General features: G+C 39.2%; 1 protein-coding gene across 1 annotated transcript in view; it reads left to right on the top strand.

The window, feature by feature from the left end:
- The window catches only part of ZSWIM6 (zinc finger SWIM-type containing 6), a 74,825-nt gene extending 47,498 nt beyond the window's left edge, over positions 1 to 27,327 (top strand). Inside the window, exons 5-14 of the mRNA XM_021706553.1 lie at positions 997 to 1,176; positions 6,323 to 6,499; positions 6,772 to 6,918; positions 10,439 to 10,585; positions 12,387 to 12,647; positions 16,955 to 17,090; positions 20,332 to 20,489; positions 21,161 to 21,324; positions 23,042 to 23,123; positions 24,630 to 27,327. Of these exons, the coding sequence (XP_021562228.1) occupies positions 997 to 1,176; positions 6,323 to 6,499; positions 6,772 to 6,918; positions 10,439 to 10,585; positions 12,387 to 12,647; positions 16,955 to 17,090; positions 20,332 to 20,489; positions 21,161 to 21,324; positions 23,042 to 23,123; positions 24,630 to 25,492 (2,315 nt within the window). The 3' untranslated portion in view covers positions 25,493 to 27,327. The remainder of the gene's footprint in view (positions 1 to 996; positions 1,177 to 6,322; positions 6,500 to 6,771; positions 6,919 to 10,438; positions 10,586 to 12,386; positions 12,648 to 16,954; positions 17,091 to 20,331; positions 20,490 to 21,160; positions 21,325 to 23,041; positions 23,124 to 24,629) is intronic.
- The last annotated feature ends 205 nt before the right edge of the window (positions 27,328 to 27,532 follow it).

The following is a 27,532-nucleotide window of genomic DNA, read 5'->3' as shown; positions in this document are numbered from 1 at the left end:
TGCACATGAAATGTGACTAGGAGGACTAGGGCTAGCATATACACAGAATCCAGAGATCCTCCTCTCCTGCTTCTGGTTTGGGGGTCCTTTTTCCCAGTCCTTATACCTACTAGATGTGATTGTCCTTATATTTTTGCTGCATGTGCACTCTACAAAGTTTCCTAAATGGGTCTAATGTTTTGTCACAGCTAGAAAAAAAATGAAAAGGGGTAAAAATAATGGGAAATCACCCCCTATCTGTGCTGCTTCTTCACGATTATTTTCCCTCCGCAGTCTGCTTTGCTGTTGTTTACTTTTCAGAATCCTCAGGTTATAGCTTTTTGTATTTTGCCCAGAGTTTTTAGTTATAGTCATTGGAAAGATAGGCTATAGTGTACTTACTCCATCTTGACTGACCATATTTTGTTTTTAATTGGCACTTTAAAATATAGAAATATAGATTGTAAATGTCTGTTGCTTAAATAGTTTGTGGCCATTTTCATTTTCTGTTGGTAAAAGCTATTTGGTATTTAAAATAATAGATGTTCTAATTGAAGAAGCTTGTTTGTTTTTAATAAGGAAGAATGTAAAGCATTTGGACAAATAATACATAAGCAGTTATCATTCCTACTTTTATTATTCACTTGGCTAACACAACTGATTATAACACTCAGAGACATGTACACACAATCTTTTTCAAGAAAAAGTGTTGTGAGTGACTTTGAAATACTGATGTCTGTCTTATTTTGAAATTAGTTAAGTAAAACTTGAACTTTTAACATCTGTGAAATATTTACTTGAATTTTCTACTTCTGAAGAATACAGAAAGGAAAGATAAATGTATCAGTATCTTATTTATTCTATTTGATAATTGAGATTTGTGGCTTACCTTAAGGACAATTCAGTTATAAAATTGACAGGCTTGGGCCCACTTGGAGGAGGTTCAAAAATAGCTCTTAGAATTGGATATTTTTGTAATTAAAAAAAAACTTACTTACCTCTACTCCTTTAAATTAGGTGCTCTGTGGATGTGTATAGTTTTAAACCCCCACTGCAAGTTGGAGCAGAAGGCCAGTTGGCTAAAACAGCTGAAGAAGTGGAATAGTATTGATGTCTGTCCCTGGGAAGATGGAAATCATGGCAGTGAATTACCCAACCTAACTAATGCTCTGCCTCAGGGTGCAAATGCCAACCAAGGTAAGTCCACAATAATGTTTTGTTCAATTGATATATACTTAATAATGCATATGTGTTTTTAAAGGTAACTCACAATATATGTGGAAAAGTGATTTTACCAACTTTTAGGAACTTACTGTTAACACAAGGACTTAATATGTTTTGACTGTGTGTGTATGTGTGTGTGTTTTGACTTTAAATGAGATCTTGTACACTTTCTATAATCTCAGAATGCAGATGGATATAATACTTATATATAAATTAATATGTATTAAAATGGCCTAATAATGATTTCACATTAATTTTTTAATTATAATCATGGATTAGGGTAATATATTTGTAAAACTATTGAGAGGCTTGAGGAACTGTGTTTTTATCTCTGTTGGTGAATTTGTATTTGAGCTTCTGCATAATTTAATCAGTTAAAAATTGTTAGTTTTAAAATGTGACAAGGAAATATTTTATGACTCAACTGAGAGGTATGGAAAGCTGATGACATTTGGACCAGGAAAATTCTTTATTGTGAAAGATTGTCTAGCTTACTTGTCCCCACCTGCTATAGGTTAATAGTGTCCTCTAAGCTTTGGAACAACCAAGAAATGCTCCCCGACGTTTCCAAGAAAATCTTTTGCCTCTCGTTTCTGTCCTGTTCTATTTGACTTCCCTCTCTCTGCTGTATTTGTCCATTCAGCTCAAATCCCTCCCATCCCTAAAAAACTTCTTTCTTGGCCCCATTTTCCCTTTTACCTATTCAGAATTTTCTCCTTTTCAAGCCAGAATTTGTTTTTTTTTTTTTTGAGTTGGAGTCTCACTCTGTCGCCCAGACTGGACTGCAGTGGCCACTCCCAGCCGCTGCAGCCTTGACCTGCTGGGCTCCGGCGATCCTTCTGCCTCAGCCTTCCCAGTAGCCAGAATTACAGGCGCGCACTACCACTCCCGGCAAATTTTTTGATTTATTGTAGAGATGAGGTCTCGTCAAATTGCCCAGGCGGGTCTCGAACCCGCGGGCTCAGGCAATCCACTCACCTCAGCCTCCCAAAGGCACGGGATTACAGGCTGAGCCACCGAGCCCAGCTAAATATAAATTTTATTAACTGGTTAATGTCACTATTTTTGCATGGTCAGCACATTTTTAAGAAAAAATTTGAAAGACTCTAAAGTCATGAGCGAGGCAAGGTGGGAATTAACTGACATCACAGAAGGATCCAGAATCAAGACTGTCATTCTGTGTGTGCAGACCACATATGAAATTGGTACTACTAGAAAGTCCTGGACAGTTTGGCTGCATTTGAATGTGGTGTGTTACTCCATAGGGACTTGTCCAATCAGAAATAATTTGTAGGACTTGGTAAAGATGATTGTCTGACTTTACTTTGTCTAGAGATATTTGCCTTGGGAATTCAGTATTTGAAGTCTTTCATATCTTCATTGCCCATGATGATTTTATGTAATAGCTTTAAAGAAAAATTTGCTCCTCATAGCCCCAGTTTTCTCCCAGATGCTCAGAATTTTTAAGTTTAGCTCTCCAACATTTATTCTCTTCCATTGCTAGGAGGGGGATGCCAACGTTTATGTAGGCAACGTCCTTAATCCTCTTCTGTTTATTATACTTGAGATACTTGGAGGTGTCTCTGTGTTTCCCTCCCCACTGCTTTTTGGGACTGTCACCCTAACGTTTTACACCTTTTACTTTCCACTTACTGTGTCACCCTTGATTAAACATGAATATTACATGGCCTTAGAAAGTCATTAAGAAGTGGTCCAGCTTCCAGACTAAACAGTTCATTTCACTGTGGTCTGGCTAGGTAATAACGAATTTAGGACCTAGATTCTAAGGAAAGTATTTATAAAGTGCCTAAAGGCACCAGGGCACCTACTTTGAGGTGAATACTCTTGTCCTTTGAGGGACTGTCAGAAGAGACATCCTTACAGAGGGGGTCTGGTGCTCGTACCTGTAGTGGTTCTTCTGAATGGCTGACAGGCTCCCTAAGGGAGAGCCCATGGTGAACAGCAGAATCTAGCAGCTGTGCCATTAGAACTGCACTGGTTGTATACATGGTACACACTGCGGGCAGAATTGTTTGTGTTTACACATGAGAGTGAATATGAAGGGCTTATCAGGCTCTGCCTCCGCTGAGATAATTTGCTGGAATTAATGAAAAAAAATATTAGAATCTATACTCTTTGAAATAGAATAATAATAATTATTATTTTTTGAGTCAGAGTGTTACTCTGTTACCCAGGCTGGAGTGCAGTGGCATGCTCACAGCCACTGCAGCCTCAACCTCCCAAGCTCAGGCAATCCTTCCACCTCAGCCTTTCAAGTAGCTGGAACCACAGACATGTGCTGCCTTGCCTGGCTAATCTTTTGATTTATTGTAGAGATGAGGTCTCACCAAGTTGCCCAGGCTGGTCTCGAACCCTTAGGCTCAGATAGTCCTCTTACCTCGGCCTCCCAAAGTGCTGGGATTACAAGCTTGAGCCACCATTCCTGGCCTAAACATTATTTGAAATGTTTTTTGTTTTGTTTTGTTTTCTGGAGTTCGAGTCTTAATCTGTTGCCCAGGTTCTGGAGTACAGTGTTAAGCTCATGGCCGCTGCAGCCTCAACCTGCTGGCTCAGGCAATCCTTCTGACATAGCCTTCCAAGTAGCTGGAATTACAGGTACATGTCACCATGCCTGGCTAAATTTTTTGATTTATTGTAGAGACGAGGTCTCACTGAGTTGACCAGGCTGGCCTCGAACCCCTGGGCTTGGGTAATCCTATCGCCTCTACCTCCCAAAGTGCAAAGGGATTACAGGATGAGCCACTGTAACCAGACTTTAAAAAATATATACCAGAATGATAGCCAATTTCTTAATTTAAGTTTTTTTTTGGTTTAAAAAAAGCCTTAAAATTCCTACCTTTTTACTTATCTTTATTTCCCGTGTTCTTTAATCAGCATTACTTTATATAAAAATTCTTACAGATTTTTGTATTTATTATTTTTAAATTGTGGTTAAGATAATTTGTATCTCTTTTTTTATTCTTACTGCAAAATGAATGACCACAGGTATTCAAGATAAAAAATTGACCGTAATTTTATCGAGCCAAACCAGACTTTCAGTTATATGTCTTTTAGTCACTGTCTAGCTATCTACTCAATTTTTATGTGTTCCCCATGTTACTATAGGACTTTATAGCCTACATTGTTATTTAAATATCAGTTCACAAATATTTGGCTTTTTGATTTTAGTTTTATTAGAGCTAACCAATGTTAAAAACCTGAGTGTGTATACTCTACGTTTCTCTCTTCTTACATAGTCACATATACACATGTGACAGGTTCAGTTTTGATTTTCGAGAACATGGAATCCTTTTCTACAACTTACTTTTAGTACCACAGGTAGTGAGCCACATCGACAGCCAGACCTCTAACTCATTCTTTTAGTGTGCATAATAGCAAATTGCTCTTTGAAAATCTCATTTTAGTTTTAAATTTTTTGTCTATGAAATGATACAAAATGACAAAACCATTTAAAAATACTTATGTGAGACTTGGACTTCGGAACATTTGGTCAGTTGACTATGAGAGGTCATGGAACCGGTTTCTTGCTGGGTTGTAGGTATGTTTATTCTGCTCAGCAGAAAGCCCTAATAGGTTCAGAGGCCCTTAAATGTAGAGCTCACCCTTCCCATTTTCAGATTATCCATCTGTCTACTGCTAACAAGGAGTCTGGGCAGGAGCCATAACAGATGCCTCATTATTTGTGCCTCTCAAATTGTCTATTATTCATGCATTTTGATATGTCTACCATTCAGATACAGATATCTCAATTGACCTGAAACCAAACTGAAGTAATGTTTCTCTGTTAAAGACATGTCAGAAGCCTTTCCAAACAGCTGAATTAGCTGAATTTGCTGTAAGAATATCTGTGTTTTGATTTCGATTGCCACTGCCTGGTGGTGTGACCTTGGCAAGTCACTTTACTTCCCTTGCTTTTCAGTTCTATCTACAGAATAAAGGGGTTGGACTCCAATCTCTTCTCAATCAGTCGTTCTTCGCTTTTTGTGTTTTCCCTTATGTTTGTGCTCAGCCAAAGATCCAGTGACAGGAAGATAAGTCTTACCAACTAAGGAACTTCCAGATTTTGCTTCTCACGTAACTAAATCTCAGAACAGTGAGGGGTTATACTTGAGCTAGGTCAAGTACATAAACATAAAAATAGTTTGTGACCCTGATTTCCCGTTGAGTCTTGCTAAGGTTTGTGCCACGGTTAAAGGTAAGTTTGGAGTGGGAACCCAAGGGGTGGGAGTGCAGGTAGAATTTGAAACCATATTATCCCAAAACTTGGGATGAGAATATCCTTTATTCCCCAAACATTTCTTTTCTTCGTCAGGTCCTGAAACTTGAACCCTCTTCGGAGTGTATGCCTCTGCTCTTTTGTGATACCCCGGCATACACTATGCTGGGACATCACACCAGTCATGGAACCTGCCCAGGAGTCAGGAGGCAGCCTGTAGGGTGAAGGTAAGTGCGCTGGTTTGTTTTGTAGCTATGTTGTGTGGCTTTGTGAAATGTTAAATATATGCATTTATGCCCTTTGGGATATAAAGTGGTATTTAAGCATTATATCCCAAGAAGCATAATAGTTTTAATTGTGCAAAACCGCACAATATAGTTAAAAAATACAACCAAAAGCACAACCCTTATGCATATCTTTAAAGGCTGACTGCATATTCCTGAAAGGTTCCATGGCTGGTGTCACATCTCTTGCATAGTGTTTGTGAGAGCTGTTGATCCCATCAGGGGCAGCCCACCACAGCACCTCAGAAGTTGGGGAGCAGTGAGTTTTCATGTGATTTTTGTGCCGAGTGCCTCCTTTGGGTGTATTTGGCATGGAAACTAGACTTGACAATTCTTTTTGCAGGACGCCTTTAACCTTAGCTTTAATGGCTGCAGAATGTTTGTGTTTGATAAACAAGTGAGTGAATGGTGGCTCTTTGGGCTGACTTGCCTCCTAGTACTTAGGATGTGAGAGTATTTACCCTTCACCCTTCTGCTTAGGGGGTGCAGGACAGTGTGTGTGGGTGTGTTCATGAACATCTGGCCACAGAATGGTATGACTGATTTATTCACATGTGAATAATAGCTGACACGGCTTTCTGAATTGTGGAAAAAACAGATTCATCGAACAGGCCGCATCGGACAGTGTTCACCCGAGCCATTGAGGCATGTGATCTCCACTGGCAGGATAGCCACTTGCAGCACATTATCAGCAGTGACCTATACACCAACTACTGTTACCATGACGACACTGAAAACTCCCTTTTTGACTCCCGCGGGTGGCCCCTCTGGCATGGTAAGTGGCCAAACCGGAAAGACATTTCCATGACTTACTTCTTTGTTTAGTTTCTATAGCATTATTAGAGTGGGAGGTGGAGAATTGAGGGATTCAATGGGAGATGGATGAATGCTTGGCAATAGGAACTGAGTTTTTCATTCAAATTCAAGTTCAGAGATGGTTTCTTGTGTCTTTTAAAAGTATTTTGGGAGAAACATCTTAGTATTAAATCCTGTTTTTATAGATATATGTGACAGTGGTAACTTTACTCCCTTGACTTTCTGTTTTAGAACATGTTCCTACAGCCTGTGCAAGAGTGGATGCATTACGTTCTCATGGGTACCCCAGAGAAGCACTGAGACTAGCAATAGCTATTGTTAATACGTTAAGACGACAGCAACAGAAACAGTTGGAATTGTTCCGAATGCAAAAAAAAGGTGAATGTGAAGTAGTTTGTTTCCATTGGAATGGAATTTTTGGTGATGATATCACTAGGTTTTGTGTTCTGGGAGAGATGGCTTTTAAAATTAGAGTCATAGGGATGGCTTTGCACAACACTAATTTTAAAATACGTATGGCTGATCTGTGAGAAAGCTCTTTGTTTGGTCTTGGTTGAATGTTATGAGAAAAAAGTTTTTTAAAGAATCTCTTTGGTTAGTTAATTTTTTAAGGGGGAGATTTTTTGTTGTTGTTTTGGTAACTATTTAGTGTGTCTAAATTATTTAAAATGCATGTTAGCCAAATAGCTTATTTTGTAGAAGTACATTTTAATTCTAACAGTAAAGTCTCTGGGGTAGACTGCCTGTGCTTGAGTCCCTGCAATAGGTCCCACATGGGTGACTGTAGGCAATGACTTGACCTCTCTGTGATTTTGACTTCTCTTTTGTGTAATGCGGCTCAGTAGCAGGCCTATCTCTTAGAGTTGTTGAGAAGATTAAGCCAGTTAATTTCTGTAAAGCACTTAAAACAAGGCCTGGCACAATGTGTAAGCCACTCTAAAAATTTACAAATAATAATTTGTACATTAGGACATGTTATTTATTTAAAGTGACCAGAACAGAACTTCTAGATTTTTCAAGTTCTATAAATCAGGGATCTCCAACCCTGGGCCATGAACTGATAGGTGGCCTGTTGGGATCTGGGCCGCACTGCAGGAGGTGAGCGGTAGACGAGGGAGTGAAATTTCATCTGTATCTACAGCCGCTTCCTATCACTCACATTACTGCCTGAACTCCACCTCTAGTCAGATCAGTGGTGGCATTAGATTCTCATAAGATTGTGTGCCCTATTGTGAACTGGGCATATGAGGGATGTAGGTTGTGCAGTCCTTAGGAGCATCTGGTGCCTGAGATCTGAGGTGGAGCTAAGTTGGTGATGCTAGTGCTGGGGAGTGGCTGCAAATACAGATTGACATTAGCAGTAAGGTTTGACTGCACACACACACACCCTGCATCCTGGTCTGTGGAAAAATTGTCTTCCATGAAACTGGTCTCTGATGCCAGAAAGGTTGGGGACCACTGCGACAAATGACATTTGGTGAGCTGTCAACTGACAGAACACATTTAACCTTCTTTTCTTTATCTCATTTTATTAATCTTAAATATTGAATAAGCATTACTGAGTAATAGTTATTGCAAAGGGTTGTATTACATGCATAAGGCCCTGATCAGATAAAGAAATGCATATGCTTTTTCCGATTATTACATGCACTCTTGTTCCTTCTACATGTATAAATTTTATTTTTATGTGTCTTTGATAGGTTTGTTTTGTTTTCACTCTGTGTCTTTATTTTTTATTAAGAGGGATAGTTTTAATTCCTGGGCTTTTTGTTTTTATGCTTTTGTTTTTAATGCTTGGGTCATTATACATATTCTAGAATACAACTAAAAGTTGTTGAAATACTCTGGTGGCTGGAACAAGAGTTTGTTATAACTTCTAATGCTCTCTATATTGAAAGAATTATGACGTTAACCAATGCTGTCATTTCTACAGTGAAACAAATTCCAAAGTTACAATTTGAACCAAAGAAAGATGGGATTGGAATGTATCAGCCCTGATAATCATTACATTGTCCAGTTCTTCATGTTCTTTACACCATCCCTGGTGTTTGTAAAATATATTGCCGGGTGCTTTAAAAAGTTTTCCTGAATTGATCTTCTCCCAACACACACACAACATGTGGCCAAAGATGTTTACTTCTGAATAGTATAAAGGATAATATCCAGACTACGATAGAGTGCAGCACTTTTTATACTGCAAAAAAGAGAACTAGCTCGTGATCATCTGATTTTTTAACAATCATATTAATTGTATAAAGACTTCTGAAAATTTCTTTACTAAAAATGTTTCAATAACTAAGAAATACAAATGTTAATTCAGTTAGGTAAATTAGAATGAATGTTAACTTAGACATCTTTGATTGTCTGAGATAACTCTGAAATGTAGATCCAGGTCATTCTTAGACCCATTTCTCTTTTATTCTGCAATGAAAACTTAATTTCAAACCATTCTTAAGTATTACTGAAATGACCTGTCTATGACTATATTTTTTCTACTTTTTGTTGCTGTTAATTCATATTTAAAGAATAGACTTTTCATAGTTGTTAAAAAGTCCAAAGTGCCATAACAGTTACTTGTCAGGGACCAAGATTAGCGCACATGCAATAGCCTGTGCCCTTTCAATGCTATTTAGCATAACGTGTCAGCTTATTGATTTTAGGAAAAGCCATACTTTTTCTTTTTTGATGTATTTATCCCATTTTCTCAGTTTCCATTACTTGACAGTAGATTTGTTTGTCTAAGCACAACACTTTCCATAACCCCATCCATATAATTTTTTTTACTAGACATATATTTGGTTGTTCCCAAAAGTAATGTTCATGTTTCTTTTTCATACTGGTTATGTTTATGAAAGCCAGTGACAGAAACTTGAGGGAAAAACCTTTCCAAGGAACCTAGGACTTGCCTTAAATTTTAATACATTGTGTCAAGCCATTTTTCATTTTTATGTACTGATAGTTCAAAACCAGAAGACTTCTGAAGGAATGTTGAATTCATGAAATGGTTCTTTAGCTATTTATGAGCCAATTTTTTTCTTATATATTTTATATTGTATATTTATTTTTATTATAGTTTCCTTTAAGAAGGAGCTATTATTTATTATTTCACTGAACATTTAGATGTAAAATATTGCATTATATACACAGTGAAATATAAAACATGTGTGGCTTTTTTTCTCAGCGTGCCGTAATTTAACTTGAAAGTACTAATATTCTGTGAAGAAAAGGAAAAGGATACATTTTATTTAAATTATATATTATTTGCTGTTATTGTTTCCCTTTGTGGCAAAGGACTTAAATGGCTTACAGATCCACAGTAAGGAAGACTTTCATGAGGTGGTGGGGGGTAATTTAAGGATATTCATATGAGGGCAAAAGTCTAACCAGGCTACAGCTGTCGTCAAGTCCTCAATTTAGATGACCCAGTGAACACTGACTTCGAGAGGCATCTTAATATAGTTGTAGAGTTACCAATTGATAATTCCAGTGGGACTTCTTAGTCCTTTCTAGTCCCCTTCCATGGGAAGTAGGAAGAGTTGTGTCTAGCATCTCAGATGAAAATTTGGAATTCATTTTTGCCCATACAATGTGATTTAATAGTGTATAGTGTAAGTGGTAATATTGACTCAGTACCCTGAGCACGTAAATAAATAGGTATTTGAAATCTGTCCTGGGAACTGCGTACTATTTATGTTGATTTACAGATGAACCTTTAGAACTAAAAATAGTTCACAATTTGGGGATTATGGTACCTTTTGATTGGTTTCTTACTTGAAGGGCACTCTCCAACTGAGTTCAGTACTAGTTTGTCAGGGTGCGGCTATTCAGTGGTAATGTCTCCCGACTCTCTCCCTTTATCTCCCTTCTCCCTATCTCTCACTTCCCTTTTCTTACACAGAGCTACCCCATAAAAGCATAACCTCGATCACTAATCTAGAGGGCTGGGTTGGACATCCCCTGGACCCTGTGGGCACCCTCTTCAGTAGCCTCATGGAAGCCTGCCACATTGATGATGAGAACTTCCCTGGGTTCTCCGATTTTACAGGTAACATCGTTGACATCTGTCTGTTTTTCTAATCCTGAGTGGTGTGAATCATTGTTTTTCTTAAAGTGTACTGTATGGGTCCATGTGGTTAACTACACTTATGGTCTGTAAGAGAGCAAGGACAAGGGCACTGTCCTGCCTTTCAGCAGACTGCTGCAAACCAGGAAAAGGCAGTTGACACTTGGCAGTGTGTGTCAGGAACCTTAAAAATATTTATTCTCTTCTAACCAGTGATTCTGCACCTAAGAATTTATCTGCGTTTCTGACTGTTTTTCTGGCATAAATATATCAAATAAGGATGTGCATCACAGCATGTAGAACTAGAAAATTTACTTTAGATATCTTTTAAACTTGTCTTTGATTGAAAGTGACCTGTCACTTAAATGTTTTAGTTTACTTTCGGAGGAATATTAGGCCGGGCTCCGTGGCTCATGCCTATAATCCCAGCACTTTGGGAGGCCGAGGTGAGAGGATTGCCTGAGCCCACGAGTTCAAGACCAACCTGGACAACATGGCGAGATCTCATCTCTACAATAAATCAAGAAAAATGAGCTGAGTGTGGTGGCACATACCTGTAGTTCCAACTACTTGGAAGGCTGAGGCAAAAGGATTACCCAAGCCCAGCAGGTTGAGGCTGCAGTGTCTGTAAGAGTGCCACTGCACGTCAGCCCGGGTGACGGAGTGAGACTCCAACTCAAAAAAATAGAGGAATATTAAATGCTATTTAAGATATTTACATCACACATTCCTTTAAAATGGTATTTTGAGATTAGTCTTAGGCCCCTTGAATCTTAAGAATCATCCCTCAAAAGACTGCCACCAGGGCAATGGGTGGAGGTAAGGAAAAGAGTAAGACTGGTCCTTTGGTTGATCAGATGGCTTGGAGAGCTCAGATCTTTCCCCTTCGTAAATTCCCCTGTGGTAGTTGCCCCCGTGCATTATGGGTGACCTATACTCGGTCAGAATGGTGAAAGGTATGAGTGAATGCACTTCCCTTAAAGTTTGATTGTTGAAGCTTGTTATAATTTCTTGTGTGTGTGTGTGTGTGTGTATGTGTGTGTTGGAGTCTCACTCTGTCACCCAAACTGGAGTGCAGTGCTGCGGCCTCAACCTGCTGGGCTTCGGGATCCTTCCACCTCAGCCTTCCAAGTAGCTGGAACTACAGGCGCGCGCTACCACGCCCAACTCGCTTTGATTTATTGTAGAGATGAGGTCTCCCCAAGTTGCCCAGGCGGGTCTCAAACTCGTGGACTCAGGCAATTCTAATAGAAGCACCTTTACAGAGATAAGAGAATGCCCAGCCAGTCATTCCTCTTGTGATAACAGATGACTCTTGGATAACAAAAAGGACCTTGAAATTGAGTTACATGTGTTATGTTCCCTACTGTTTTCATTTTAATTTTCAACATTGTAATAAAAGTGTGGAAACTTTTTAAGTACCAAGATTAAAGAATTGCTAACTGTTGCAGTCATCATATAATTTTACTATTGTGTAATTAACTTTTTCTTTACTCTTAAATACTCTAGCTTCTTAGATTGATGGTTTTTGTTGGTGATTCATTTTCAGTGGGAAAATTGTCTGCAATATTAATTCCCCAAAACATATACAATAAGTAATTCATGGTCTTTTTGAAAAAGATTTTAGAAAGCTATACAGCTTAGCCTGAGAAACATGTTTTCTGATTTTCCCAGTGTTTAGTCAATAATTCTTCTGCTAGTACTGGGTAGTGTAAATATTTGTACCTATCATAACCTGCACAAGTAGTTTCTGAACTCTGATTTCTCTTGTGGCATTTTACAGAGAATATGGGACAGTGCAAGTCTCTGGAATACCAGCATGTACCTGCACACAAGTTCTTAGAAGAAGGGGAATCCTATTTAACGCTGGCAGTGGAAGTGGCTCTGATAGGGCTGGGACAGCAGCGCATCATGCCTGACGGGCTGTACACACAAGAGAAAGTATGCCGGAACGAGGAGCAGCTCATTTCTAAGCTTCAGGAAATTGAATTGGATGACACACTGGTGAAAATCTTTCGCAAGCAAGCAGTCTTCCTATTAGAAGGTAGCTTGATACAGAAGTTTTCCACTTATTTAGCCAATTTGATTTAGGTGCTAATCTTTCTTACGTTAAGACTACTGCCTGAATGCATTTAATATGGTAGTTATCCTGATTGATACAGTCATGGAGTGTCAAAGGCATGTTTATTGTCCAAAAATAGTGTCATTGAATATGAAAATACAAATGTTTAGGTTTGTATCATTTAATTTAAGTGTTCATATAGAATAGCCTATTAGAAATCAGCCCCATTTAATGCCACAAAACTTTGAAAAGGACAAATTTTATTTAGGCTGTTTTGTTCCTGCAATAAATGCAATTTTGATATTTAGTTAATTATTACTGGTAGCCAAGCTCCTGTTTGCTTGATCAACTAAATAGTAAAGTAGAAATTGGTTGGCATTACTCTGAAGTATTGGCTGTTACATGACATCTGGGTTTTGAGTATGTCGGTCGTGTGCACAGAAGACTGAAGGCTGCCCAAGTAGATTTCCACTTCACTGACAAGTTATCTCAGAGGTTTCATTAGGCGTAGATCCATCAAGGAGAAAGTTTCATAGACTCTCTAAGGCAAAGTCTAATTTTCTTATTTTTATCAAGTCAAGATTTAAAGGGCCTAATATATTTTGACTGGCATTGTTTTTCATTTTTTTTTCTCAAAAAGGGTCTATATAATTAGTATAGTAGCCTAATCAAATTCAGATAGTGTCTAATTGATAAAATTACTTCTATCTCTCAAATACATGTGTGTTATTGTCATGGGATTCTCTGTGATTCATAGGCTCATAAAGTGTGGTATCTTCATCTTATATTCAGAACTGCTATATACGGGGAAGGGATTTAAAGGAAATAGCATTTCAAACCCTCTTTTATATGTCCAAAGAGAAAGATCTACTTGAAAGAAAGTATTTTTGCCAAATATATCACACATGTATATGTTTTAGAATTTTATTTTAACGAGACATTCTCTTAAGTAAACATTAATAGCATGCTTCTTTTTGGTAAAAATTTCTGATAATTTTTTGAAGCACCCTCCTGAAGTTTTTTTTTCCCCCCTCTAAAGATAAAAAGCCCATCTTGACAAATTTGAAGAATGATCCTGATTCTTTAACTACTTTTTATGTTAGTTTTCTTCCATACAATTTTTAAAAAATATAAGCAGTATCATTAGCCACAAACATTTTTTTCATGCTGTTTTTCACTGGTTTTACCAACTTTTGATCTTCATTACACTAGAGTTTAGGAAGAGAATGTGTAGTTTTCAAAGTTAATAATGGGTGATTCTAATGTGCCTCCATGTTCATTATTCTCATTATTCATGAGTATTTTTGAACTTTGTCTTAGTCTTTGATTAGTCTATCGTGCCTTCCAAACATTTTAATGAGAACAATGCCTGGGGAGCACTTTTGACTCATCTCTACATATTCTCTTTTCCTGACCCTGCAAGGCCCATGAAGGGTAGGTGGGTGCGGAACAGGAAGCAGTCCAAGGTAGAAAAGCCAAGGAACCATTTCTATAAATTCTGCAAGATTAAGAGCTCCATGATGGAGTTGACTCCTTAGGTTTCCAAGTTCTTCAATCACTTACACTCTGAAAATTTCAGGGGCAAATTAGCAGGTGCAGATACCTGAAAAGAGGAAGCAGTAACCCAGTATTGTTGCTGAGTATTAGTCTCTCCTGGCTACAGTATTGGATGGATCATTTGGCATTTTGGAAAAGCACCTCCAGGGAAACATAATGCCAAATATCAGTTTTTGATTATGGCAGTACACTGGAGTTCAGGGATTACACTAATTATTTATCCCCAAATAATTCTGTGATTTCTGACTAAATGTTTTGCTTGTTGGGGTGTTGCTGTAGCAAAGTGTTGATTATGCATACTGGCTTTCCCTGAATAGTACAAAAAAGGTAATGCAGTGGCTTAAAAGAAAACACTGAAAGAAAATGGAGGAGAAATGAAGAGTATGGATAATCTACAAATTTGCTATAGTTAGTCCTTAAGTAAAACAGAGTTAGTGCCTTAGACAACTCAGGCTGCTTTAGACAAAATAGTACAGATGGAGTGGCTTAAACACAAAAACTTATTGCTTACAGTTCTAGAGGCTGGAAGTCCAAGACATGGTGCCAGCCACTTGGGCTGCTAGTCAGGGCCCCTTCTTGACTTGAAGACAGCCACCTTTTCCCTCTGTCCTCACATGGTACAGAGAGAACAAGCTCCTTGGTATCTGTTCTCACAAGAACACTGATCCTGTTGGATACGGGCCCCACCCTTTTGGCCTCATTTAACTTTCATGAAGGCCCTGTCTCCAGATACAGTCACATTGGGGTTTGGTCTTCAACATGTGAAATTTGAGGACACATCTAGTCTATAACAGTTAGTAACTTAAACAGTGTAGCCTTGCTGTATGAAGGAAAGCTGCAAGTATAATACTGTATGAATTTTTGAAGAATATTGAATCACTAAAACATGTTTAAATGTCTTAAAGAACAAGATTAATGGATTTGGTAAAATTAGAAAGATTGGATTTTAGTTTGTCTAGGTGTGAAAAATAAGTTGTTAATATGATTTTTAAAAGTACTTAAATAATGAATAATTTAAAAATACAGACAAAAAATAGCCTCCATTAAAATGATCCAGAATGTTTTCTTCTTCCTCCCCAGTACCCAGTTCAGGAACTTCTCTTACCATTTCTACTGAACTGCATTTCTTGCATTCCACACTTTTACCACACTGATTTTTCTCATGGAAAACAAATATAGTATGTCCTCTGAGCAGTAGTGTCATGATTCATAATTCTAGAAGTCATGAAACAGCTGTTACCCAAAGGTGACATAGAAACTAATTTATTAAACAATTTATAGTAACTAAACCTCAAAGTACCTAAGTGCAAAGTGGTTGAACTAACCACTGTGGTTTCCTTTCAGAATTTATTTTAAAAGTCTGTATTGCCTTTCTCAGAGCAGCATTCAGAGAACACACAGGGGAAGTCAGCTGTGCCACCATGCCTGTCAGAATTTACTAAGAAATGAATTTTGACAGCTTAAATGTAATTTTCTTTTAAAATTGGCTTTCTGGAGCCCAAAGAGTAGCAGATTTTCAGTTACTTTAATGTTTTTCTTTTGTCTGTGGTATCAAATGGGTAACTATTCTTTTCATTTATAATCACTCTGGGAATTAATAGCTCTTTCTGCTTGTTAGAAGCATCAGTGCATAGAGTTAGAGAGTCAAGGTTCAGAATCCTCCCATACTTCTCACCTGTGAGGCAGAGCAACCTTTTCTGGAAACCGGGCATGTCTGTACCCCCATAACTACTTGGGTCCAGGGGCAGTTTCCATAGTTAAGCTGTAGAGTCATCTATGCATTTGCCAATCAGGATGCTCACATGTCATACACTGAGAGAGGATGTTTCTCAAATTCAGTGAAGTTTTATGTTCTAGAGTTTTCCTTTCTCTGACGCACGTGTATCTGCTCTGCCCCTTAGTTCTGTGGTTTTTATTTTAACTGTGGGGCAGGTGGGAAATTGTTCATGAAGTGAAGCCTGTATTGGATAGTATACCCTGTATTATAGAATCTTTTTTTTTTTTTTTTGAGTTGGAGTCTCACTCTGTCACCCAGACTGGAGTGCAGTGGCCGCTCCCGGCCACCACAGCCTCCACCTGCTGAGCTCCGGCGATCCTTCCGCCTCAGCCTTCCAAGTAGCCAGAATTACAGGCATGCACTACCACACCTGGCTTATTTTTTGATTTATTGTAGAGATGAGGTCTTGCTGCCCAGGCGGGTCTTGAACCCACGGCCTTCCACTCACCTCAACCTCCCAAAGGCGCGGGATTACAGGCTGAGCCACTGAACCCGGCAGAATCTTTTTTTTTAAGTTAAGATCTCACTCTGTCACCCAGGCTGGAATGCATTGGCATGATCACAGCTCACTGTAGCATTGACCTCCTGGGTTCATGAGATCCTCTCACCTCAACCTCCTGAGTAACTAGGACTACAGGTGTACACCACCACACCCAACTAATATTTTAAATTTTTTGTGGAGACGAGGTCTTCTTAGGCTGGTCTTGAACTCCTGGACTCAAGCATTCCTCACCTCGGCCTCCCAAAGTGCTGGGATTGCAGATGTGAGCCATTGCGCCTGGTCTAGAATCTTTTTTGGCTAAGAATTGTATTTCTTCTAGGTCACTTAGATTAAGTTATTAACTAGTTTAGCTTGTTTATGTTATAACTTCCCATGAAATTTTAAAAATATATTTTACCAGAAGTGTTAGTTTAGTTTTGAGGAATGTAAAATATGTTTGCTCTCTTTCCACAGCCGGACCATATAGTGGTTTGGGCGAAATCATCCATCGGGAGAGTGTTCCAATGCACACATTTGCCAAGTATCTCTTCACCTCTCTCCTACCTCATGATGCTGAGTTGGCATACAAAATTGCACTGAGAGCAATGCGGTACGTATTCACAGCCCAGGTGGACAAAGGCTATCCACATCCCCCTGGGAAGCATGACTGTTAACTGACCTCTGATTCATTCATGTTTCTTATAGGCAGCAGAACAGCTAAAGAAACTGCTGATTTATGCTTCCTGGATTGTTGTGGAGGTGATTTGTTTGTTGGCTTGTTTTGCTTTTGTTTTAAAGTATGAGAAAAGTTGCATCCTTGACTGCCATCAGACTCAAACTCATCATGGCTTTTTCCTAGTTTTTCTTGAAGCACAATTCAGGCCAAGTTGAACATTAGACAGCAGCAGTCGAAACCCTCCTAAATAATTAATTGTTTTGGAAAAATTGGATTGTTGAAACAGTGGTAAATAATAAATATACTTGACTGAATACAGTAATTGAAGGAAACCTTCATACCTGCTGTAATTCCACATTCCATCAGTAGTGCAGGAAGGCTACTCACAGTGTCACCAAGACACACTTGGGATCACCTGGAAGCTGAGAGAAGGGATTATGGATCTGGTGGTGAAGGAATCCCCACTGGGATTCTCTAGGACGTGCTAGCCTCAGTTCAGCCTGTGCCCGTCCTCATCAGCTCCTTCTCTTCAGGCATCACAGTGAGAATTTGTGATTTGCTGCCACTCACCTTTTTATTTGCACATCCCTCTTTAAGGTTCATTCACCAAATAATTACTTTTATCATAAATTTGTTAAACATGAATACTTTTTAATGAGCTCAAGATTTTGTTTTTCAATCATAAATGTAAGCTTTTTTTCCATCTTCTTTCTTCACAAAAATTAATAAAACCCCTGTATGTTTCTAATAGAAAGTGTAGATTTGACTCCCATGTAGTCACCTAAAGCCAAGCCATGTATAGACCTAAAAGCTTGAGTGTACTAATGAATAATTTGATCCCATAAGAAGCTTTTCATTAAAGCTATAATCAGTGAAGTAGATTCAGAAACAAATCCTTGGCTATAAATTACCAGTGTCGCTAGAGTTACTCTGTTCTGAAAGTGTTGAGTGTCGCATTTGTCTATCAGGAAGCCTCTTTTTTTATGCAGTGATGAGAGTGTGTGGTGTTTGTCTCTGTGTACACCTGTATGTCTTGTGTTTAAAGGTTGACATCCTAGAATCAGACATGTTTCCTGAGCAACGTAGATTCTTACTAACCTATTAGAGAACACATAAGTGCTTTTTTGTCTATTTCTAAAGTTTCAAAAATAAATCATAACTGACATAAGCAAAAGTCCACCAAATTGCTTTATACCAGTGGGTTTGTGTTTTAAAACACAATTTTATAATATGTAGGTTCCTGTTCCCATTTTTGGAAGCTGTCTCATGAGGACATATGCTCAGCTATATAGTTCCTCAAATCCTAGGAAGCTACTCTTGTTTCAAAGGGAAGGATGTTAATGTTATGATGCTACCAGATGCTGTTGCTACTTCCACTGGTAAAGTTTAAGGGTAAAATAGCATAAGGTTTCTGTGTGGTTCTGACTTACGTAAGGGTATGTGCCAGGCGGGAAGCCTTGCTTCTCTAACTCAGAATCTCCTTTATATTCATCTTTGGTTGCTGCCAAGGCAGTTTCTTCCTGGGAATCTTAGCCAGGTACAGGGGAATTGTTTACCACCTTTATTTTCTCTGCCACGATGACCCAGTCAAAGCATTTCAAGCCAGCCAGAATAGGAGGAACAGAGTGATGTATTTTGCTTGCTTGTTGGTCCTTCTGGAAGGGGAGGCCGAGGAAGGGCACCTTTAGCCCTCGTTTTCTCATCTTCCCAGGGATGCTGACTAGTTTCCTCTATAGCAACTCTGGCAAGATTTGCCTGGAGATACAAGGACATACTGAGTTTTTAAACAAGCTAAATAGCAACTCTGCCAAAATTCTTACTACTTTAACTGCCTACCTTGCCACCTTCTCTAGTGCTGTCTCTTTGTCCCTAAATAAAAGGAAAAAGCAAACATTTGGCTTACCATAACAGTGACTGCTCTTGGAGGGGGTGGGGACTCAAGACCAGCTTTACTCCCGACCTTGCTAATAACCTCTTGGTGTCTGGCTCTTAGTTGACAGATAGGTCCTAACACTGTTGTACTTGAGCGAAAACCAGTGTTGTAATGATTATAAAGAAATTATTTTAGTTGTAGCTACTCTGCTTATCTGTTTGATGCTTATATTTAGAAGCAGTTACTAAGCATGTGCTTTGTTTTTAAGAATTGCTTTTTATTTGTCAGCATTCTTAATCAGAAATAGATTGATTGAAATCAGAAATCACACTGAATTTATGAAAAACTGCCCAAAGACAGATAGACACTTGAATTGGTTGCATTTGTCTTCTCTGATAGGCTGATAGTACATATTCAGCTTCGAATTCCTGAAGTCTTAAGGAACTAACTGCAGAAACTATGAGTGTGTGGAAAGGAGGTCCCTTTGTTTTACTTCCCTTCTTATTTTTTATTTATTTATTTTTTTTGAGTTGGAGTCTCACCCTGTTACCCAGACTGGAGTGCAGTGGCTGCTCCCGGCCACCGCAGCTTCAGCCTGCTGGGCTCTGGCGATCCTTCTGCCTCAGCCTTCCAAGTAGCCGGAACCACAGGCGCGCGCTACCACGCCCGGCTAATTTTTTGATTTATTGTAGAGATGAGGTCTCGCCAAGTTGCCCAGGCGGGTCTCGAACCCGCAGGCTCATGCAATCCACTCACCTCAGCCTCCCAAAGTGCTGGGATTACAGGCTGAGCCACCGAGCCTGGCTTTATTTTTTGTTTTAATGGTTTAAGCTTATTCATCTCAGTTATCCTCTGCTCCCTGACTGTGTAATCTCAGTCTTAAATACCCATTCCACTATCATCTTCTGTTGATTTTTATTTTTTAATCAGTGGTGAGATTCAAAAATAGTAGGTACACCTCAAGACTTGTGTTTCAGGGTTTTTAGTGTTACCTATCTTAGTTTCCCTGAATATTACAGTTTTCTGAATGATTCTAAGAAAGAAAATCCCTTAGGTTTGGGTTATGAGCAATTAACAAGGTTTGAATGGTGAGCAATTAACTATTATCAACAAGCAACTAGTAATCCAAAAACCTTGGCATCCAGAGAGCAGAGTGAAGCCATGCCAGCTCCTCCTGAACAAGAGAGCTGAACAGTTTCTCCCAGCATCTGCCCACTCCTCTGACTCCTGCTAGCCAGTCCTTGTGGTCGAGGTGTAATGGACAGCGAATAACTAGAGGCCTTTCTTGCCTTCTCATTATAGGTTACTAGTATTGGAATCTACTGCTCCAACAGGAGACCTCACCCGCCCACACCACATTGCGTCAGTTGTTCCCAACCGCTACCCTCGTTGGTTCACTCTAAGCCACATTGAATCCCAGCAGTGTGAGCTGGCGTCTACCATGCTGACTGCAGCCAAAGGTACTGCGTTGTCCTGGGGCCTCGGAATTGTTTTATTGGTTTGCCTTTTTTTTTAAGGATGTTACTTTCTATCAGATTCTCAGTAGTGGTATTAATGTCAGATGGGTTGTAAGGGATCTTTTTCTTTAGATGTTAGCATATGAGGCAAAATAGGTGCTAAGCATTTGAGCCTGGCATTTTCCTCAGTTACCTACATCAGTAACTTGCTGCCAGCAGAGTTCAGGTTGGTTTCTATGTCAAGAAAATATAAATGGTTGAGATTCAGAAGCAGATTAAAAAGTTAAGTTACATGTTTTTTTCTTCCTGAAATACTCACCAAAAATATATAAGTAGGAACTAGGAGAGCCATTTGCTATCTCTTGTTGGTTCTGGTTCATATGTGCTGTGAGTCATTGAGGGTGTGTCTCGGTGCATCTTTTTCGTGAAGCCGAGATTCATAGACGTTGCAGTAACTAGGAGCCTTAGTTGTAACATCTGTGCCATCTGTGAACATGTTAGGTAAATTAACTTGTGCTTTATGTTTTGTTTCCTTTTCTTCCTCTGTGTGTGTGTGTGTGTGTGTGTGTGTGTGTGTGTGTGTGTGTGTGTGTGTGTGTTTCTATGGTTTCTGTTTTTGTTTGCTTTGCTTTGATTTGATTTGGTTTGGTTTGGTTTTCCCTTGTTCATTGCAGGCGATGTTCGGAGGCTGGAAACAGTATTAGAATCCATCCAGAAAAACATTCACTCCTCATCACACATCTTCAAGCTTGCCCAGGATGCATTTAAAATAGCAACTCTCATGGACAGTTTGCCAGACATCACTCTTTTGAAAGTGTCTCTGGAGCTGGGCCTGCAGGTACATGACTGGTAGTCTTTCCTGGGGCATTGAAGACTACTAAATAAAGATGCCGCTTAGGGTTGTTTTTGTTTGATTGCATTTTTTAGTGCAAGTAAATGACTCTTTGGAGCACAAGCTGTTAGACTTCAGGAGAGCACTGTATTTCAGAGCTGTGGTCACTCCTGACTGAACCAGACTGCGATGTGAGGTGCAGGGACTGTTTATGTAGAATCTTTATTTGTGTCTTTCAGTTAAAATCATTTTCTTAATTACAGCTTTAATATCACGGTTTCTCCTTTGAGTGAATGGAGAATTATTGCTATCAAGAGACTTACATAAAGCTGATGTGTATTTAATATAATAAAGATTCAGTTGTTAGGTCTACATTTTGAGAGAGGAAGAGTAATTTCTATTGATGTTTGCATTTTCATAATAGATGGGCAATTCTAGCTCTCTTTTTGTAACTGAGAAAAAAAGGTAAAGGAGGGATAGTTGGGCCAGAGTCCAGTTGTAGATTTCAGCAGGATGTAACGCCAAGAACATTTTGAGTTAGTCATGCAAGTAGTTGTTTTCTTCCTTATTGTCTCTGAACCAGATGACTGCATAAACTAGAAACTAAAATGTTTGCTTCTACTTTTCTCATGGATCCTCTATTAACATTTGCTATTTTTCCCAGTAAAAAGCAGTGAAAGAAATTGTTTTATCTTAATTACATAAGATATGGGGAGTAGAATGCTCTGATTAGAGAAAGAACCTATAGGTTTTTAGTTATGGATTCTCCCTTAACAGTGATTAATAAGGTTTAAAGAATTGGATCACAAGAAACTGCACCTACCACTGTAACTGAGAGTACCATACAGCAGAGGGTATAGAAGTTTGCTTTTAAGTTATACGATGACAGTTTAGAGGTTGTTTTTTTCTATTGAGCTAATTTTTGTTACCATTTGCCTCATCTTAAAGGTATGATGCAGAAAGAACCATTACCATGAGCTTTCTGGTTATTTGGAATTCTTAATAAATGACAGATTCGTGAGCGCTTACTCTTGGCCTCATTCTTTCGATAACTAAAAAAGAATCTTACAGAGTCTTTAGGAATATGACATCCCTGGATGTTTTGAATCATAAAGAGTGGGGGAAGTAGGAAGAAGTGGATAAGTTGATTTGAGGACTTCTTATTTGAGAATGAAAAACAAAATCAGACCACGAATGATACCAAAGATGATTTTTCCCCCCTTAAACCTGAGCTTATCTTCACAGTCACCAGAAAAGAGCAGCTAGAGATTGAAGGAACAACTTAAAACGATTATTTTAAGATACCTTTTTGCCCACTGAGAGCTCCTGGTTGGAATGAATTCACAGAAGCCTCAGCAGTTGAGCTATAGAACGTTAAAGCTGGGAAGGAGAAAAGGACCTGGGCCGTGTTGAATGCTCCAGCCCAGCCTTTTGATTTTGCAGATGAGGAGAGATTGAGTGGCTTGCCCGGGATGTTGCGTCTGGTCAGCAGCCCCACCAGGAGGAGAACAGGGGCCTCTGGCCTGGCAGGCTGTGGCAAGGCCACCTGCAGGAGCCACGGACAAATCCAAATTCGTGTGTAGAACTGTGCTTGAAGTGGTGCTTTTCATTTGTCCTCCTGGTGGTAGAGTTGCCTAGGAGTTTATCCCTTGGAACGAATTGTCGTTTCCCCCCATTCACTTAGAATCGTTTTCCAAAACATGTTGTTGTCCTGCCTTTATAGGTTATGCGAATGACGCTGTCAACTTTAAATTGGCGACGGCGAGAGATGGTGAGGTGGCTGGTGACATGTGCTACTGAAGTCGGTAGGTAAAGTCTGGAGAAGCTTTCCTAGGTGTCTCATGGTTGGATTTAACTTGTCACTTACAGATGCAAGAACATATTCATGTTCAGACTTTTACCTTGGCTTCTCCAAGGCTCCTGCTCCTCCTATTAATAGTAACCTACAGGGGCTCCCCTCTCCCCCATGCCACCCCCCACCCATGTATTATATACTTGGGTTGCTCTTCCAAATGGTCGCATTTGTAGAGCTCCAACCTCTTGTTTCAAATGGGATAAGTCAGTGAAGAAACCGTTCAGTCCATATAGAGTTCCCTAGTTGCACTGTTTTTTCTTCATCATTAAGGACATATATCATGGGGTCCAACAGGAAATGATGAACACGGAATGTGGTTCAGGGCACCTTCCAGCTGGGGGCGCAGTGGTAGGCGCTTTGAGATGGTCCCCTGGGTGCCCAGAGCTGCAGCTGGGAGGCCCTTCAGCCTACTGTTTCCCTTGCAGCAGCAGGTGCTAAAGGAAACTGCACCTTCCCACAAGAATGCCAATGGAAACAAATGGTAGCTGCTGAAAATAAACTTTCTTTTTCCCTATCTGCATCAGGAAAGGATACATACCCCTTGCTGAGAAAACACTGGCATCTCAGTGTTCAGATATGGCATAGCAGATACAGTTGACATAGCAGATACAGTAAAATAATCCCTCGTGTTATTTTTCTTTTACTAATGGATAATAGTTTGTTATTTTGGAAAGAGGAAACTTGGTCTTAATATAAAGATTGTGTTTCGATTATTGAAGACATGCTTCAGTGTAGTAATACAATGATAATATTAGTATAAGATCTGCCACACAACTTCTCTTCCCCCTTCCCCAGGGGATATACCTAATTTGTCTCTGGTTTAGTACCTTCTTTTCAGATCATTCTCTTTTAGAATTTTCCTATAGATGAGGATTTTGGGGCCTGTGTATCGAAGTGGTTATTTTAAAGACATGGTCAGACATTTCCAACACTTGAGTCATCTGGAGATCTGTTTCTATTGACTTTTTTCTTTTGTGGGCCACTTATCCAGTTTCAGTATATGTTTTACAGTTTTTTTTGCTTGTTTTTTACTTTCCCTTATATTGCTTTTGCCTTCCATACAAATATACCATGTAAAGTCCCTGTTTTGTGAGGTTTGCAGTTTTCCTGCCTCGAATTCTGTAGTGGGTAACTGACATGCGAACCCAGTGAACTAGAACTCATTAGCAAAAAGCCATTGTCTGAAATGGCAAGCAGCACAGTACAAACATCAGCTACCAAGAGGATTACTTCCTTATTATAGGAAGTTCATATTCCTTTCAGGCATTTCACTGAATAACAATCCATAATGACCTTATTCTAAAAAATTGCTCCCAGGCACATTACCTTGCAGGATTTTCTGGCCTAGCTTGTGTCCTGTGGTGTCTAACAATATAAGCATTGATCTGAAGGCAAATAAGGCAAGACTTCTGGCCAACCTCCTTGTTGGTAATAGGGCCTGTTGTGTTCTCTACAGGTGTTTATGCCCTGGACAGCATCATGCAGAGCTGGTTTACGCTCTTCACTCCCACCGAAGCCACAAGTATAGTTGCAACTACCGTGATGTCCAACAGCACCATCGTCCGCCTCCACCTGGACTGCCATCAGCAGGAGAAGCTGGCCAGCAGCGCCCGGACACTAGCACTGCAGTGTGCCATGAAGGATCCACAGAACTGTGCCCTCTCTGCGCTAACCCTCTGTGAAAAGGATCACATAGCTTTTGAGACGGCGTACCAAATTGTTCTCGATGCTGCTACAACTGGCATGAGCTACACACAGCTCTTTACCATAGCACGGTACATGGAACACCGCGGGTACCCCATGAGGGCTTACAAGCTGGCCACCTTGGCCATGACCCATCTCAACCTGAGCTACAATCAGGACACACACCCTGCCATTAATGACGTTTTGTGGGCCTGTGCGCTTAGCCATTCCCTTGGCAAAAATGAGCTTGCAGCTATAATACCTCTGGTGGTCAAGAGTGTCAAGTGTGCAACGGTACTGTCAGACATTTTGCGCAGATGCACTCTGACCACTCCTGGCATGGTGGGACTTCATGGAAGGAGGAACTCTGGTAAGCTCATGTCACTGGACAAAGCCCCTTTGAGGCAACTCTTGGATGCCACGATCGGGGCCTACATCAACACAACGCACTCACGACTCACACACATTAGTCCTCGGCACTATAGTGAGTTTATAGAGTTCCTCAGCAAGGCCCGAGAGACCTTCTTAATGGCTCATGACGGACACATCCAGTTTACACAGTTTATCGACAACCTGAAACAAATCTACAAAGGCAAAAAGAAACTGATGATGTTGGTTCGGGAGAGGTTTGGTTGATAGAACTTGTATGAATGGGGCGGGGGGTGGGGTTGGGAGGGATGGTTTGTTTTTACTTGAGCCTGCCTTTGTACCCTTTTTAACTTAAAGAACAGAGCCACACCGGTATTATATGTGTATAGTTATATTGCGTTTGCAGACTAAATTGTCATGTTGTGAAAGTTTGTGTGTTTTTAATTTTTTCCCTATTTCTTTCTTTCCTTTTATTTTATTTTTAATTTTGTTTTGTTTTGTATGAGAGAGAGGTTAAAAAGGTTTGGTTTACACTGAGTATATGTTGTCAAGTGGCAAAAGTCCACATAGCTCTCCTGTTTTCTGTATACGTTCACAGCCTCAAAAAAAAAATAATTGAAATGGCTTTAAAAACCAAACAAAACACCTCCATCCTGTGATAAGTACCTCGAATGGATTCAGCTTTACTCCTTTGTAACTCATCTTTACATTTTCAGCATATTTAAACAAACCAACAAAACGAAATACTAATAGTGAAAAGGCTGACCCATGTGGCTTTGCAGTGCTGTTCGTCCAGAAGCATGGCACACGATGCTTGTGCATGTGGAAACTTAGCGACTGTCAACATACATTCTCAGGGATTTATCCAAAAAATTAAAAAAAAAGAATGAGAGCATTTATTGTACTGTATATATATTATAGTATATGTCTGAATATTGAAAATATAACATTAACTAATTTATAAAAATATTCTATGTAATGCAAAATACTTGAAGCTGCAGTAGCTTGGTTTTAAACAAAAACAAAAAACTGAGAGAAAACCTATCAGAAGGACTAAAAGTACGCCTTGCTTCAGGGTTGGCTCAGGCGGTGAACTTCATGCTGGGCATCTATGCAGAGCCACCTTTTGGATTGCATGGTTGGACTGAGATCTATTGGGAGAAATTATATATGTATATATATTTATACAACTTATGTATACATATATATATGTATACACACAGACACACACCAACAGCAACCACTACACCACACATGCTTGTAACAGGCACTAGAATAAAGAGGGTCAACAAAATACACAGCCAGAGCAGCAAGCCTTAGCATTAAGAATATACAGTACGCCGGAATTGGGGTTCGTGCCTCCTAGCCTAGGAAACTTAAAAGAAATATCCTTTTGACACAAAACGCAAAATGTTTTCCAAAACAATTGACATATGATACATTACGCCTTTGCAGTGAGCTAATAATAAGCTAACCTTTGTGCACAAATAACATTATATATATTATATATCTATTCTGCATAGGTATTTTGACTTTGTGCAGGACAGAAAGTTGTGTAGGTATGACTGTTCTACTTTTCAGTTTTCTTTTTTTTTAAATATATTTTATTTTCTCTAGAATTACTCAAACAAAAGCAGCCTTCTATCTTGCCTTGTCTTAATGCTTTAAAATAACCAAACTGGAGATCTAACTACCAAACTGTTCATTATATTATTAAATACCAACTTTGGTTACAGTATAGTGTCTTTACTTCAGCTGATGGTTCTGTAACCTTGTGCTTTTTAAAGCAATTTTTATGTTTTGGTGCAAAAGTTGTCCAGTGTCTCTTGTTCCCTTCATTAGAGAACATGCTTAGAGGTATGTTTGTAGGTATTTTTGTTTAGAAAAACTATTTCATGCACTCCATTTTATTTATTATAATAGGTAAAAAGAAAAAAAAAAGGTTGTACTTCATCACCCATGTAAACATGCTCATGAAGTTGAAAGTCATTAAGATTTGATACACTGATATCAATTTATTTATGTAACTAAATCACTGTTTTATAAACTTGTTAATGATCAACAGTTTTTGTTTTGATTAAAATTAGTTTTTTGGAAGTTGATTCTGCCTCCTTTATGGTATATCTCTTTTTACACTTGAACTTGGTTATTATAGACCTGGGTGTGACACCTCTAAGTGTCACTGTATTCATTCATCTAAAAAATATTTTTATGCTATTTTTCAGGCACTATGCTAGGCTGGAAGTACAATGGTGAACAAAATCAGACCCTGGAGCTTACTGTCTGCATAGTAGGAAGACAAGCATC

The sequence above is a fragment of the Carlito syrichta genome, unplaced genomic scaffold, assembly GCF_000164805.1.
Source record: "Carlito syrichta isolate Samal-C Ts95f unplaced genomic scaffold, Tarsius_syrichta-2.0.1 Scaffold315767, whole genome shotgun sequence".
NCBI classification, from domain to species: domain Eukaryota; kingdom Metazoa; phylum Chordata; class Mammalia; order Primates; family Tarsiidae; genus Carlito; species Carlito syrichta.
This window is presented reverse-complemented; position numbering and strand designations above follow the sequence as displayed.